At 37.5% G+C, this 16945-nt stretch overlaps 1 protein-coding gene across 1 annotated transcript in view; it reads right to left on the minus strand.

Annotated features, from left to right (window-relative positions):
* The window catches only part of LOC131693716 (uncharacterized), a 657809-nt gene that overhangs the window by 24599 nt on the left and 616265 nt on the right, over window positions 1–16945 (minus strand). Inside the window, exon 8 of the mRNA XM_058981797.1 lies at window positions 9596–9843. Within this exon, the coding sequence (XP_058837780.1) occupies window positions 9596–9843 (248 nt within the window). The remainder of the gene's footprint in view (window positions 1–9595; window positions 9844–16945) is intronic.

Consider the following 16945-nt stretch of genomic DNA (forward strand, 5'->3'; position numbering starts at 1 on the left):
CAAGTGGCAGGACTGCTACATACTCCACGACAAACGACGCATTCCTTGATGGCTGGTTCAGAGACCATCGTGTTAGATGATGTTGGTACGCTATCGCCATCGACATGCACGTGCACATCCTCTCTGCAAATACGTTTTTCCGTCTTCATTCCATAAGTAGGGACAGTAGGTGGTATGGTTACGATGCACGCTGCTTCTACTAACGTTCCAAGCCAGTCGCTGAAGTCTGAGAGTGTCGCAGCACTCATCTGCTGCCGATGCATCGCCCAAGTGAGCTTAACAGTGGGCGGTAACCTTTCAACCAACTCTTGCAGAAGGGCTACGTTACACAGATGCTCTTGTAACCCACAAGCCTTTATTGTAGCGCACATGTTCTGAACAGCAACACCGAAGTCAATAAGCGTGTTGAGTTTTTCGGCTTTTGGAGGGGGCATATCCCGGATGCGACATATCAAGGAGTGCACTATAATTTCCGGACGGCCAAATAACGTACGCAATGTATTTATGACACCTCCCAATCCAGATGGATATAGAAGCCGGCTACGAACAGCCTCCAATGCCTTCCCCTTTAGGCTGCGTTGCAATCGAAGCAAATTCTCTTCCTCGCTAAAACCACACATTCTTGTAGAGTTCTCGTAGCTTGCAATAAACAGGGGCCATTCTTCCGGGTCCCCTGTGAAAAACGGTAAATCTTTAGCAATCGCTTGGCGGGCAGCAAGCTGACTTCGGCTCAGCTCAAACGGTTCGTCGAACGAAGGAAATGCTGCGTTATAGGTCGATGGAATATATTCAGGCACATTTCCGTTCTGCGACGCTGTCTGACTTCCGGGACCTGGTACAGAATTTCTCACACCGAAGTGCAGTTGTAGACGTTCCTCGAGATGCTTCCTCTCAGCGCCTGCTTCTCCGCCAATACTGTTAGCTGTTGCTCAATTTGCTCCGTAATATTCGGGATGGTTGGCGCCGGCACATTGTTCACATGTGGGATTACTGTAGAGTTGGCATTTGGTGTGATTCGACGCGTTTCCAGGGCTTGTAAACGTTGGTCGAACTCATGTTGCTGTCTCAATAAAGACCTTTCTACTTCCAATTCCTTCTCTCGTATACGCTGCTCGTAGGAGTTTTGCTGCTCATCGAATCTTCGCTGTAGCTGATTTAGCTTCCCCCGTAAGTCATTGATCTCCGCTAGACGTGCCTGGCTGACTAGTGACTCCTGCTGATCCGTTGCTCCTGGTGCTAGAGGCGTAGAGAATCCGAATGCGCCCTGAGCTGTCTTTGCTTCAATGCATTTCGTACAGCTCCAGTCAACATACGCTATTTTCTCGTCGACGCCCACGCACTTGAAATGGTGCCATTGACTGCATTCATCACAGCACACCATACGGCTGTTGTCCGGAGATTGGCATATTCTACAACTCGTGCCGGAAGGGGGATCGACCACCTGAGAGAGACCCTTGCCTTTCGACATTCTAGCGACTTATTGCACAATCCGATCGCGTATAAACGAAATTTTTAATTTGTTGCAATTACAACTAAATCGACGGTTTCCGAATTTATAACCTCACTTTATTCCTGTCGCAGATGGTTAAAAATTTCCTGCGTTTGTATATAATTTTCATTAGGTATACATAATAGTTCATTGTAGTTTTAGTTAATATAAGTTACTTACGTTTAGTGTCTGATTTAGCTTGTAGTATAAGCAACTATAGTAGCATGGGCAATTTTCTTTGCCGCACGTGGAAAATTCTATAATTAGGTTATATTTAGTTTACAATATTTCAACGACATTTAATTCATTTACCTTTTGTTTTAGTTTTAATCAATTAGCTTTAAGTAGTATTAGATTGCTAGATCTAAGTACAATTTAGGTTAAGCTATTTTAAGGAAGAAATTTAGCATGTAATTTTAATTACTGTAGGCCTATCAGATCAAATCTCACCTTTAGTGTCTCACTTCTATTCTGTGACAATTCATTTGCATGGTAAAGTTAGGCTTCTTATAATTAGGTAATTTATTGTTAGCATGTTGGCACTGAACCAAATCATGGTCTGCTTCTCGAGCCAAGGTGATAGATGGAGGTTCGGCGCATGAGAGTCGCGACAGACGGGTCTGGAAGATTCCTTATGGCCCGCACCCCAACAATATGGGTATTTTTGGAATGGTCTTGAAGAGTAGGTGCCAGAAATTGATTTTTGTACGCCATATTGAAATCAAAGATGGCGACTTCCGGTTTAGCGAAATTCGCTATAACCCAATCAATATGAGTATTTTCGGAATGGACTTGAAGAGTAGGTGCCACAAATTGATTTTTGACGCCATTTTGAAATCAAAGATGGTGACTTCCGGTTTAGTGAAATTCGCTATAACCCAATCAGTATGGGTATTTTCGGAATGGTCTTGAAGAGTAGGTGCCAGAAATTGATTTTCAAAAATCAAAAATCAAAAATCAAAAATCAAAAATCAATTTCTGGAACTTACTCTTCAAGACCATTCCGAAAATACCCATATTGTTGGGGTGCGGGCCATAAGGAATCTTCCAGACCCGTCTCATCCATCTTTCCGAAAATCTTCTAAGTCTTACATTCAAAAGGACTTAGAATATTTTTGCAAAAACCGCGTTAATTGGAAAATCCGCGCAAAAAAACCGCGTTAATTGGAAAATCCGCGCAAAAAAAACCGCGTTAATTGGAAAATCCGCATAAAAAACCTCGTAAAAAACCGCGTAAAAAAACCTCGGTGTAGTTTTGTCAATGAGGCGAAAAAAGAACAATATATGGGTCATTCCACGCGAAGTGATCAAAAAAAGATGCAAACTTGAAATCGACCTTCACGGATTTGAACCAAATTTGGTGGAATTGTTCATCTAGGGCCAACATATAAAAATCCGAATTTTGGTGTCAATTGAACTCCCCGTTTTGACAAATTGCCAAAACTCTTGATTTTCTTTTGATCATATCTCTGGTTCTATTTAGTCTAGAACCAAACCGCAAGATGGTTTTTGAAGAAAAGGAGTCTAGAAAAAATATAAATTTTTGGCGGCAGAGAAAAATTAATTTTTAAAACTTTACTGAAAAAATCGTATAGTTGGCAGCACTGCCGCCAAAAGTAATATTATGTAAATAGAGAAAAAAAAGTAAAAAAGATAAAGTAAAAAGTTGTAACAAGCACAACAAAAGAAACAAACAATGACAACAGAAAAACATGAGAAACAAGTGCAAAATATGAACATAAACTAAAAATGGAAATGGAAAAATGAGAAACGTTAGAAAATGGTAAGAAAAAGAATGAAGAAAAGAAAGTGAAATGAATGAGTGAAAATAGTGAAATAGGGTAATAAGTGACACAAGCATAACAAATAAAAAATGTCCACTAATAAATTGATAATAATTGAAAAAGAACAACAAGTAAAACAAATGAACGAGTCAAAAAAATTGAAAAGGGTGAAATAAGTGATTTACAATAGTAGAAAAAAAGAACACAATGAAGCAAAAGTACAAGAATGGGTCAAACATAATGACGCGTCAAAAATTTGAAAAGGGTGAAATAAATGATTTACAATAGCAGAAAAAAAGAACACAATGAAGCAAATAAAACAAAAAATAGTAACAAAATAATGAAAAAAGTCAAGGAAAAAAAATTGAAAATGTGTAGAAAGCAAAACAAGTGAACAACCACAAAATGAGAAAAATGTCAATCCTGATATATGCTCAGTCATCCGGAAGTCAAACTAATTTAACTGGAAAAATTAAACTATTTCAAACAGAAAAATGATCAAATTATAAGTAAGTAGGATATCAAAATAGTAAGGAGCACATAATAGTCTAATAAAAAATGTAAGAATAGTGATTGAAATAGACTAATAGACTGGTCGATCAAACCTGCTGAAAACTCTATTCAAAACACAGTTCTAAACGTGTTTCAAATGAAGTAACAAAGAGAACGGCAACATATATCAGTTTTAAAATTCAAAACAAAACTGTTTGAAGTTACAAATCGAAATGCTTTGCCAGGAATGTGATCGTGTTCATTCCAATTCCTATATTTTGAAGCTCCTATATAAAATTCCATGCTGCTGAATGTACCCTAAGGAATTTGATCGATTAAAAATGATTGCAAACCTGTGATAGAAATAAAAAAAACCGTTCAGAGCGTTCCCTTAGTCATTGCTCTAACATAACGTTATCTCCTCACCCACCAAAATCCTCAACTAACCCCCGCCTTATAGTAAGCCTAAACCCAGTTGAGTTCATCCGTGTTTTAGAAATACCTACAGCAGCTTGCTGTCAGATGCCTTAGTGATAAAAACGCATCACGTATATCAGAAATATGAAACGTTGTGTGCCAACAGGCTCATTACCCTAGCCACCTGTAGAGCGGCAACAGTATAATCACCACCCCACAGGAAACGGACGCAAATTCGTACATGATTAACGGTGTTTAACTACTTATTGTACTGTTCGGACGATACAGTCATGATGTTGCTCGTTTGGCATGTGAGCGACGAATGATTCAAACGGGCACACGATACCTCTATTTAGATGCCCCATATTGACGGCTCTAGCTGACCAACGTTGCGATCTGCGTTTGATAGGCAACTACAATCATGTCGCAGCTGCTACGGCGTCAAAACCCAAACAGATGATTTTTTCACCTGGAAACTGCCTTAAATGTGCGGCGCAGTTGATTTGACGACAAAGACGAAGTCGTGTTAACAACGCTAGCTCGCTCGATTGAATTGTACGATATGGACCAATCATGGTGCAAATGATGCTTTCATAAAATCTATTATTTCTGTGATTTGCACTAATTGTACAAATTGTCGTGCATATTTTTAATCAGATAGCGCAAAAATTTATTTTTTCGCAATCAGATATCGTTTAAAAATCGGGTAAAATTTCGGCCAAACATTTTGAAACGGGGCCCCTGTATTGGAACGTTAGAAGTATTCTACTTCAAAATGGAATTGCAGATATGAAAAAAGACTAACATAGGGCGTATAAACATGTGTAATGGGAAAAGTGAAAAAAATGGCAATTGAAAACAACATGTAATAAGTGACAAAAATTGACGTGAAAAAATAATAGGAAAACGATAAACGTAACAACAGTGAAAAAATCGTAAAAAGTCGAAAGGCGAATAAATAGTGCGGTAAAAAATCGGAGAGTTCAATAGTGAAAAATGTAAGAATGTGAAAAAAGTGTAAAGGGACCAAAATGAAACAAGAAAAGAAATGAAAATTGTGATAAACAAGAAAAGATAGAATGTAAAAAAATGTAAAGTAAGTGAAAAATATTGATTGGAGTTAAAAACGGGTGAAAAGTAGAGCAAAACTGCTAAATGTGAAAAAAGAGAAAGGGGAATAAATGAAAAACGAGGGGTTCTAAAAATAAAGGATGATTGAAATGTGTAAAGTGTAGTGAAAATGCATCAAATGCAAAACCTGAAATGTGTTGGAAAATGAATGGGTAAAGTGTGAAAGTTACAGTAAATGTGAGAAATAGAAATCTGAACAATGTACAAGAATGGGTCAATGTGAAAAATGAAAAAGGTTGTATAATGAAACTATGAAAATTATAAATAAAATAAAATTGGTAAGTGACAAAAATTTTGTAAGTGAAAATAAGAGCTAAGGAAAAAAGAAAGTAAAAAAAGAATAGTAAAAATAGAATAACTAAAAATAGCAAAAAATGAATAAATAAAAGAGCGCGAACAAATTAAGAATCTGGGTTTGGAATAAGTGTTAAAGAGTGCAAAATAGTGAAAAAATAAGAGAGAGAGAGAGAGAGAGTGAAAAAATTAAAAAGTAAATGGCAAAATCGGTGGAATGAAGAATGAAGAAAAAGTGAAAATTAGTGCAAACTGTAAAAAAGTGAAAATAATGTAAATGTCAAGAATAGTGCAAAAGGTGAAAAAATGAAATTAGTGAAAAATGTGAAAAAAGGGAAAATAAAGAGAAATGAACGGATGAAGTGAAAAAGTGAAAATATATAAAAAGTGATAACCGTTAAAAATGTGAAAAATGTAAAATCCACTACATTAAAAAAATATATTAGTGAAAAATTAAATTAAGCGTATTTTTTAAGAAGAAATTTACAAATTGGAAAAGTTACGAAACGTGTGACAAATCAAGAATGTTAAAAAAGAACAAATTGATAATAGTGGCAAATGTTGAATAACGAAATTAAAGATACGACATAGGTGAAAATAAGAAACAAGTGTAACAAAGGAAACGACAAAATTAAGAACAAAAAAAAATAAAAGAGAGACGAAGTGGACAAAATAGAACAAATGAAATATAACATGCGCAACAATATAGGGGCGATGAAAATCCAGAGTACCTTCTTCTTACCGTGCAGCCGCATGCTTCTCATTCGACTAGCTAACGATGAATAAAGCACAAAAATACATGCGCATCAATATATGTGTGATGACAATTGTCAGATTGTCTTCTTCTTATTCCGCTGTCTGCATGTTAGCGTCCACATGTTGCTCATTCGCTCAGCGAACAACGAATGATACAAAGCGAACTTATTTATGTAAACTCGCAGTATTTGATTGGCTTCTTTAGGTGCACAAGGGAATCATTTAGGCGTATTGAAATTCATGTTATTCATCAACGAACTCTGCAAGCTACTTAGGTGTTCTAAACTTATGTACGATGACGATTTCAAGGTTTTTCGGGGTGATAACATCACACCTTGATCCTAATTTGGTCCAATATTGTGTAATTTCGTTCAGTACAATGAAAACTTAAAATATTTCTCTTGTCTTTAAAAAACATTGAAAGCAGGTCCCGTAGTTAGGACAAACAGTGAATAAAGAGAAAAGTAGAAGAAAACGATTATGAAGTGAGTATGTAAAAAAAGGAAATGAGGAAAAAAGTGAAAAAAAATAAGTTGAAAAGACGAAATAAGAGAAGAAAATGATACTGTAATAAAAACAGAAACAAGTAAACAGTGAAAAATGTGAAAAATAATGAAGAGAGTGTAAGAAGCACGAATGAATCACCAAACTGAATGTAATGTAAGTGATAAAGGTGGAAAAGTGTGGAGAAGCGACAGAAGAGATAAAGTTTAAAAAATGTGATTAGGTGTAAAATGTGAATAAATTTAAAATTAGTGAAGATTATGACAAAAGCGGATAAAAGTGAAAAACGAATAATGTGAAATTCGAAATGGAAAAAGGAAAAAATGTAAGACAAGAAATTTTTTTGGGAAAATGATGAAAACAGTTAAAAATGCATACAAATTAAAAATAAGTGAAAATTTGAAAAGAGCGATAAAAGTGAGAACAGCTAAATCAGTGAAAAAGAGTAAAAGTAAAATACGTGATTAAAGTAAAAATGGAAAAGGCAAGATTTTTTTAAATGTGAAAAAAGTAAATTACTTTGGTAAATACAATAACTACAAAAATAGAAAAGGAAACAGGTGACAAAGGCGAATAAGTGAAACAAGAAGTAAAAAAAGATTAATGAAGCGAAAATAAGAAAAAAAAATGCAAACAACTAAAAATTGTTGAAAAGGCACAGAATTGCGAACAGCGAAAAATGTTAAAAAAAAATAATGAAAAAATGTAGAGGCAAGAAGAGTGAAAGAATGAAATGAAAAAATTATGAAAATAGTAAAAAAGTTCAGAAACGAAAACAAGGGAAAAGATTTAAAATGGACGAGAGAAGAAAGTGGAAAAATAATTAGAATTCAAGCCTTCAAGGAGAAAAGTGTGAACGTTTGAAGAGCAAAAAGAAAACAGGCAAACATGATAGAAATAAAAAAAAAATGAAAAATATGTGATATTTAAAAATAAGCGAAAATGTGAAAAAAGTGATAAAATTTAGAACAGCGAATTCAGCGAAGAAGAGTAAAAGTAAAATACGTGATAAAAGTTTAAATGGAAAAAAATCAGCAATTTGTTTTTAAAATTTGAGAAAAGTGAATTACTTTGGTAAAAGTAATAACTACAAAAATAGAAAAGGAAATAGGTGACAAAGGCGAATAAGTGAAAAATAAAGGAAAAAAAAGAATGATGAAAAAATGAAAATGAGAAAAAAAGCAAAAATACTAAAAATGGTTAAAGAGAGATGAATAGCAAAAAATGTTAAAAAAAGAATGAAAAGTGTAGAAGCAAGAAAAGTGCAAAAATGAAAAAATAATGAAAATAGTAAAAAGGCTAGGTTTAAAATGCACGAGAGAAGAAAGTGTAAAAAAAATAATTAGAATTCAAGCGGGAGAAATGTGTGAACATATGAAGAGCAAAAAGAAAACAGGCAAACATCATAAAAATAAAAAAAAAAATGGTTGGAAGGGTAAAAAAAGAAAGAGATAGAAAATGAAAATAGCCGGGTATGTAAATTGCAAATAGAGAGAAAACTGAAAATGTGCAAAATGTATGAATGCTCCGTGAGTGAACAATTTTTATATTTTAAGAAATATGTAAAATGGGAGAAATGAGAAGAATGAATCTACAGGAGTGGGAGAATGTAAAAAAATAATAAAAAGTGTAAAGAAATTTGGAAAATGTGAAAAGTTTTGATAGTATAAAATATAAAAAAGGTTTAAGAAAAGAGCTGATTAGATGTAAACAAAACCTAAAAAACTATACAATGTTTGAATAGACTGTAAAATTTGTTTAACATGTTGAAATAAGTTTGAAGGGAAGAATAGAAAGGACGAAAATTTGCAACAATAGACAAAGTAATAAGCATTCATTCATGGTTGTATGGATCGAAGAGTATGAATAACCTATTATTAAATATAGTGATTGCTAGAACGTGATAATTGTACGAGTTCATTTAGGAACTTTTGAAAGCCGCTTCAGCAACAAACAATCTAAAAAAACAAAAAAAGGACGAGATGAAAAATAGTTGGCGATTCGAAAGGACATTTGGAATCATAAGACAAGGTAAACTAGTCAACAAATAAAGACACTGAAGGATTCACTTAAATAGAGTATAAAACAGAATAAATGTGGCTCATTTGAGAGAAAATAAACAAATGATAGATAAAAAATAAATATTAAAAAAGGGGAGAAATATAAAAAAAATATGCCGAAGTGAAGCAAAATTAACAAAAAAAAAAATTAAACAGAAGACAAACTTAAGAGGGAAGTAGTTAAATAGTAGTAAAGGATAAAAAAACAAATAAAAGAGAACTGAACGGCTGAGAAAACTGAATGCAAGGTTTTAAAATAAAAAAGATATTGAATGGAAGTGTCTATAAGAAGAAGAAGCAAACTAACATTTCGTCAAATTACTACAGTGTCAACTACAGAAAAACTGAACAGTAGAGTCAAAATTATTGATCATGAACTTGAAGGTAGGTGATTAATCAAAAGAGAATTCATTATTCTGAAAAATGACAAAACGAAAATTTAAAAGATAAGACGACCAATAATAAAATTAGCATCAAACGATAACTCATATGGAGTCAAATAATAATTTCAAACACAGGCAGGTAGAGAAGCACTTTCAAGCCGATTCGCTTCCACTCACGTAATGCCTCGTCACACAACTTAATCAAAAGTGACTTCAACGCTGATACGCACAACGAACCCCCGCTTCAAAAAAAAAGTAAAACCCAAAACGATAACACACACTCACCTTCACAATATCGTGCGACGCGTACAGATTATCCCGCGGAGGTAGCTTCGGTGGTTTCTCGCTGCGCCGCTGGCCCTGCATTGCCGGTCCCTGCATCAGATGGTCCCGCGACGAACCGACCAGGCCACTACCGCTGGCCCCGAAGCCGGAGCTTCCCGAGCTGCCGCCACCGTTGCCGGCGACACTGTACGGGTCCTCGTCCGGAATCGGGATCCGGGGGCGATTTTTGATGTCGACCGGGCGATGAACTGCGTGTGCGTGAGGACGGGTTGGGGAGAAGAGAAAGAAGTGACAGAAACGGGTGTAAGTAAAAATTTTATAGTTAGAATTTCAAGCTTTTCGCAAAACTGGTTCTAATCGTTTTGATACCGCGAAGGAATGTGAATTGGCGGATAAATGTCAGACGGCTCGTTCGCCAGTTTGAAGCCGTCTGAAAGTCAGCGCTGCGGAGATTAGATAGCGTGTGGAGACACATCGAAAATGTGAGTTGTTTGGTCATCTAGTCATTAGTTCTCAAAGAAGTAACAACCTTTCTTTTGTCTTCTAGGTTAGAATAGCACAGTTAAAATTAGATCATAACACCTGACAGTAACGGTACTTCAACGCCACCTTTGTTCGTTGCAACGCCTCCGGTTAATTGACCCGCAAATGTAGGTGAACGCAAAAGCACACCTTAATGCGTCACCCAGAATGAAACGAGCCTCGAGGGGACAAACAAAAAATCTAACTGTTAATGGCGGCATATAAGAGGACAAATAAACCGTGTAATTAAAACATCCAAACAATGGAACCCGAGAGGGAACCAATCTGGCATGCACTTTATCTTGTGGAACGCCTGTTTTTCTGTCTCTGTTTCCCGGCACGGTGCCAGTAAAAAGTGGGAAGATAAACAAAAAGCCCAAGAACGTGACCTAAAATCAGTCATCCAGTAAGTACGCGATCACTCAAAAGTGCGATTTTTATCTTATACGGTTCTTCTGGCGGCGAGTCACCTTAGCTGAAAAAGTATGAGTGATGTACCGACCAAACGAGTCTATAAATTACCAGGGAAAAATCTAAAGCGACCGGGTTCATTGAACGTTTTTTAGTCACCGTCCGAAAACGAATCTTGTCGACCGGGAAGGACCCGACAGGAATATTAACTACCCGCGAAAACCACAACCATTGGCTAGAAGAGTGCCCGCAGAAAGATTGGGATGCTGCCCGGCTAAACTAATGTTTCATCACTTTCCTGCTCTTTGGAGCCCAGAACAATCAGTTGTCGAAAAATGCCAGTCTTGTGTTGAAATGTTAACTACTCTCCGTTGTCGTCGTCGTCGTCACCGGCCCCATGCACCACGCATCAGCCGGCAGTGGTGCAGTGAAGCGGACGAAAGTATCCAGTACATTTTTTTGTTCGTTCTGCAATTTGTCAAGTGGAATAGCTCCGATGGTACTTAATTTGAGAAGGAACGCGCGAGAATTGATGAGTTTCGGAGTCGGTGAATTGCATTGGAATTGGAACTGGTTTTTTATCCTATTGAAATTTCGGGACCGATATTGGTTCGTGTGTTCGGGCTTAGCGGATTGTAAATTGGTTAGTTGCTGTGTAGGTATGCCAGCCAGCAGGGGAATTTCTGGTAGTATGTGAAAATGTACAGAGTTTTGATCCACTTGTCGATGATGATGGCGTATTCGGAGGAATTCGCCGTTGCCGAAACGGAATTCTACCAGAACTTTCTTGTGGTTTGTATTTGTTTTTGAATCGTTTCGTTTGAGCATAACAGCTTCTTTAGCGAATTCGCTGCATTTTTGGTTGGGTTTTCGATTACTTTCGAAGTTTGAAGGAACTGTATGACCACTGAATGAAAATCAACTAGATTTAAAAAAAAACTAGTTAAGCATTCCAACAAACCACAAATTGAGAAAAATGCACACACAAATGTCGATACGAAGTTAACATATTTCAAATAGTCCATTTTAGTCTGCAGAAATTGAAAGGGAATCGTATTATATATTAGAAAAAAAAGTAATGCCCGTGGATTACAATTATCAGTAGATTCGAATTTTTTTCTCTCTTGCTATATCACTTGATCATGTGTTGAGTTGTTTTCCTGTTTCAGTATTTAGCAGTATCTGCGCAGAGATGTTCGTAGTGTGTCGTCTGTTCTGGGTATTGGTACGCCGTGATCTGCTTTTGATACGCATATGGCGTAGTCTGAGAAATAATAGGGGCATGTACTTAGGTGTTCGTATGGCCAGGTAGGAAGAGTTTGGTTGGGCCTGTCGCATTCTCACCACAAGAACAGTGTTGAGATCATTTCTTCAAATTCCAAACGAAGCGAATTCAAACCTTCCTTCATTGTGTAATGCAATGTCATACATCGATTTCTTACTTCTATTCCTGATTCTTACATCATGGTTACACAATGAAACCGCAATTGGCTCGCCCCTGAGTCTATTCCCAGTTCTTCCAGGAGGGTCTGCTCCAAATTTGAATCAAATCGTGCCTGAAGTTTGTATGAGATTTTTAACAATTTACATTTTCACCGCTAGATGGCACTGTATGCATCAGTTTATCACTGCAAGTGAAAAAAGAGAGATAATTTGATAGCCTACAACATTGTTGAACTTTTAACGAAGCGATGTAGAGACAGTTCAGTACTAAATTCCTTATAGGATGGAACTGGATGTAGGTGACCGTAAGCCCGAGCTCCATTGTCACCATAAATAAAAGTTCCTTTTCGCGAAATAGGTAAGTGGGCATGGCAATACTTAAAGTCAACCGCCACGAAGTTGCTCTAAAGTGAGTCTGTGATGGGAATGGTGGTTCTTTGCTTTTGGACAATATACAAGTAATTAAAATAGGTAAAATATGAATGGCTGGCGTCCAAAAGAGGCTAACCCACATTTTGCATTTTTACAGGAAATGGAAAAAAACTACTGCATTTCCAAATTAACATTGATTTAACTGTAAAAATGCATTATTTTATTAGTAGGTCATTGACCCACGTTGTCCAGAAAAAATTAGAACGTTACATGTACTACTTTACAATTCACGAGCATTTTCTTAATTCGGGGGGGCTAACTGCGGGGGTACCTAGCGGCCAAAAGGGGCTAACCCACAATTCACACGTCCTTTCCTTATCATTCGTTTTAAAGCTATGGTGTCTTTGACAAAGTTGTTTTGTGACATCTGATGCTTTATTTGAGCATTTCATATAAGTTCGGATTTTAGTCGCTAGGGTGGCGCTGTTATCAACTTTTCAATGGAACGAGATAGAAAGATGGTGTCTACGGCAAAGTTGTATGTCAGGTAATTATAAATATATCTTTTGAAGATACCAACTTTGTAGGTCCTACAGGTTTTGAAATATGGCGCATTTTTTAAACCATAATCTGTAAGTAAATGTGTTAACTAAAACCTTCTCCATCTCGAAAAATACAGACCCTACAAAGTTTGCATCTTCAGAAGATATGTTTAAAATGATAGGACCTACAACATTCTCGAAGACACCACATTTCTTTCTAGCTTTATTAAAAAGTTGATAGCAGCGCCGCCCTAGCGACTGAATTACGAACTAGTGTGATTTAACCAAATGAAGCGCTAAGTGCCATACAGCAACTCTTTCGAAGACACCATAACTCTATAACAATAATAATAATTGATTCCACGTTTTTTAAGTTTCCGACCACAATGTACCGTTATTCTCTTAATTCCTTATCTCAATATAGAGACATGATTCACTGGAATTTTCGTAAAAATATGCTCAATAATAGTATATTTGTGCAATAAATTTATATTAGATAGAAAATAGCCATACATAGCAAGTGGGTGAGCGGCTCTCACCTTCAGGAACGACTGTTTGGGCCGAAACTTCAACGTACAATGCAATCCAACTAAAACAGTATTATATCGAGTTCACCGTTATGTCAACTACAACACAAAATTTACTGATTACGAATCGAATGACTACGTTTTCTTACAAACTTGGAAAACGAACGAGAAAACTTAAATTTCCATAAGACTCAATGTGAGATTTTTTCCCGGTATTTCTAATGGTGCACGTGTCGTGAGAATGTAAATGTAAACCCCATCTTCCTTCTTTCCTGAATATTAAATACGAAATAGAAGGTGTTACAAATTCTCAAATCATGCTATGCACATATGAAAGGCAGACCCCTATGCGCCAGTCCAGTAACAAGAATACACCCTACGGAAATCCTTGTATAAAATGAACCAACATCAACTGTAAGCAAACCCAACACACATGTGCTTATTATCTCCAAATCAACAGCCAGTTCCACTTACGATAAAGTAAATAACAAAACCACGAATCCACATGAAAACTTATATAACATCAATAGCAAGGGCTTCCAGCTAATTCTCATGGATTCAAACGCCATACAACCTCACAAAAAGACTATGAATTTGAAATCGCGTGAAATTTTCACACCTTTCAACACGCCATGAAATGGTCTCAAAAACCCATAAACACACCAGAATCTGCTTTTGTACGGAATCTTCCAAACCTGGTGTTTTCATTTCCATTCCAAATACTATCCAAACATCACGCACTGGGGGTGAATGTGCACCCCGATCATGGGGGAATTCTATGCTTTTCCTTTGCTCTGGACAGCGTGGACGAAACGATAAAGCGAAAGAGAACGAATTAAGTAACCCCCAAGCACCAGCAGGTGACGTAGTTAATGAATCACCAACAAGAAAGAAGCTCTTTACGCGATACACAAAAATAGTGTACAATGGCGAGCATAGCCTAGCTAGTAAATCGATAGCCTTCTTCGCAGCTGCCGTGAGTTCAATTCCCAACCCCGAACGTAGGGTTAGAGTTCTAAAGAGTGCTAAAGTGATCTTTCTTACTCAACAAAGAGGGCGGGCATAGCGTAGTTGGAAAATTGATTATCTTGTACGCAGCTCACCTGGGTTCGATTCCCAACCCCGCACATAGGGTTAGAGATTTGTATAAAGATATTTTTTCTAAGCCGAAAAAGAGGTGAATGACCCTTAGGTTCATCAAAGCTCCATAATCGAGATAAGAAAAATAAATTTTGAATTGTCTTGAAACTCAACTTTCGGATAATAGATATTGTTCATTAATTTAAGAAAATTTACAAAAACCTCCTTGAAAACACTAGCTTTTGACTACTTCACCACCACCACTGGTACTTAATCCATTTAACAGAAAGGTATGATGACATATGTCAATAAAAATTCTTAAATAACTAATAACTTAATAACTTAAAATACAAAGTATACGTTTTGAGTTAGAGGTATTTAAAGACAATCACGTTATGTACAGAAAAAGTTTAGAAACTCTCTAACGGATGAGATTTGATGCTACGTATACCGATTTTACCCCAAACATAGTCTTCTCTCACGCCTCGAGAGGTTCTTAAACATGGAATTGTGTACTAAAAGACTGAAATTTATTTTCCAGCTTGTATCGATCCGGATCTGAACAATGTTCACAGATCTCATCTGTGATCTGGTGGTTCGGACTCGTTGGCGTTATCACCCACATTGTTTACCACTGAATCGGTCAAGTGGGCAATTGAAAGCATTGCTCCATACAAATCACCCGGAAAAGATGGAATACTTCCCGTGCTACTGCAAAATGGATTTGTATTCTTAAACATGTCTTGAAAAAGATTATGCTTTCCAGTCTTGCTACCCCGAAAGCATGGTGAGAAATAACTGTTAGATTTATTTACTCAAGCTATGAAGAAGCCAAGAATTTTAGGCCTATTAGCTGGAGTTGTTTTCTTCTGAAAGCTTTGGAACGGATAATCGATTATCACACCAGGAACGTTAGTTTAGTTGAATATCCAGTGCACCAAAGGTAACATGCTTATCAGTGTGGGAAATCCATGATCACTCTGCTTCACGATGTTGTTTACAACATTGAGAAAGCCTTCTCGCTCAAGCAATCTAGCTTGGGTGTATTCCTAGATATTGAGGGTGCTTTTGACAATGGGTACTTCAAGTACATTCTGGAAGCTACGCGCGGTCACGGGGTACCTGCATGTATCTCGGGTTGGATAAACGCAATGCTTAGTAACTGCATTCTTTGCTCGTCACTGCGACAGGCTGAGATACGGAGGTTGAGTATTTGCGGTTGTCCTCAGGGTAGCATTCTGTCATCTTTGTTATGGAACTTGGTTGCCGACGGCTTGGGCTTGTTGAAGAAACTCAATGTGCTTGGATTTCCAACCTATGGCTTTGCTGGCGATTACAAAATACTAATTACTGGACTTTGCATCGGAACAATCTTTGACTTAATGCAACAAGCATTAAGGGCTGTCAAACAGTGATGTCGACAAGTTAAATTGTTAGTTAACCCAAGCAAAACTTCAATTGTTCTTTTCACGAAGAGGCGAATAACAACCGGGGTTCGTCCCTTGCAGTTCTTTGATTCTGAGCTACTGTGTGCAGATCAAGTCAAATACGTTGGAGTTATATTGGATTCCAAACTGGCTTTGGAACAGTAATCATGTTGATCTAGCTACCAGTCATACACGATTATGGTCACAAATGGTTACATGGGGTGAAGATATTCTTGCTCCCAGCGATATTACACTCACATGTGGTTTTCCTTACAGGAGATTCCATGTGAAGATTCCCACTCGAGAGGAGTGGTGTCTGGCTATATGGAAAGACAACAACAAACGCAAGTGGTTTGCTACACTGACGATTCTCTGATGGAGGGACGTGCTGGTGCCGGTGTCTACTGTGGTGAAATGAGATTGGAACAATCTCACTCGCTAGGTAGATACTGTACTATATTCCAAGCAGAAATCTTTGCGATTATGTGCGGGGTTCAACCGGCCCTTCAACTGAGTTTGTCCGGCAAAGTTATAAACTTTTGCTCCGATAGTGAGGCTGCAATCAAGACCCTTAGCTCAGACAAATCACGGTCCAAGCTAGTGATCGCGTGCCGAACCCTTACTTAGCTTACCGTTCAGGCTAGAGCCTTGTTGTCTCTTGCTGTATGCAGAAGCCGTCTCCACTCCACTCGGTCCATTGCTGCTTGTCGCCAGCCTCGCAGTCTTCGAAGGGTCCGTAGGTTGTCTTCTATCTGGTCGATCCACAGTGCCTGCAGTGTCTTTTTGTTCCTGTAGTGTCACCCTCTAGAACCATCTTCACCGGGTCGTCGTCCAACATTCTTACGGCATGTTCAGTCCATCGCAAACGTCCTGTTTTTGCGGTATGCTCGATGGATTGTTCTTCCAGCAGCTGATGCAACTCATGGTTCATTCGCCTGTGCCACGTTCCGTCTTCCATCTGCACACCACCATAGATGGTAGGCAACACCTTTCGTTCGAAAACTACAAGGGCGCGTTGGTCCTCCA

The sequence above is a fragment of the Topomyia yanbarensis genome, chromosome 3 (genome assembly GCF_030247195.1).
Source record: "Topomyia yanbarensis strain Yona2022 chromosome 3, ASM3024719v1, whole genome shotgun sequence".
NCBI lineage: Eukaryota > Metazoa > Arthropoda > Insecta > Diptera > Culicidae > Topomyia > Topomyia yanbarensis.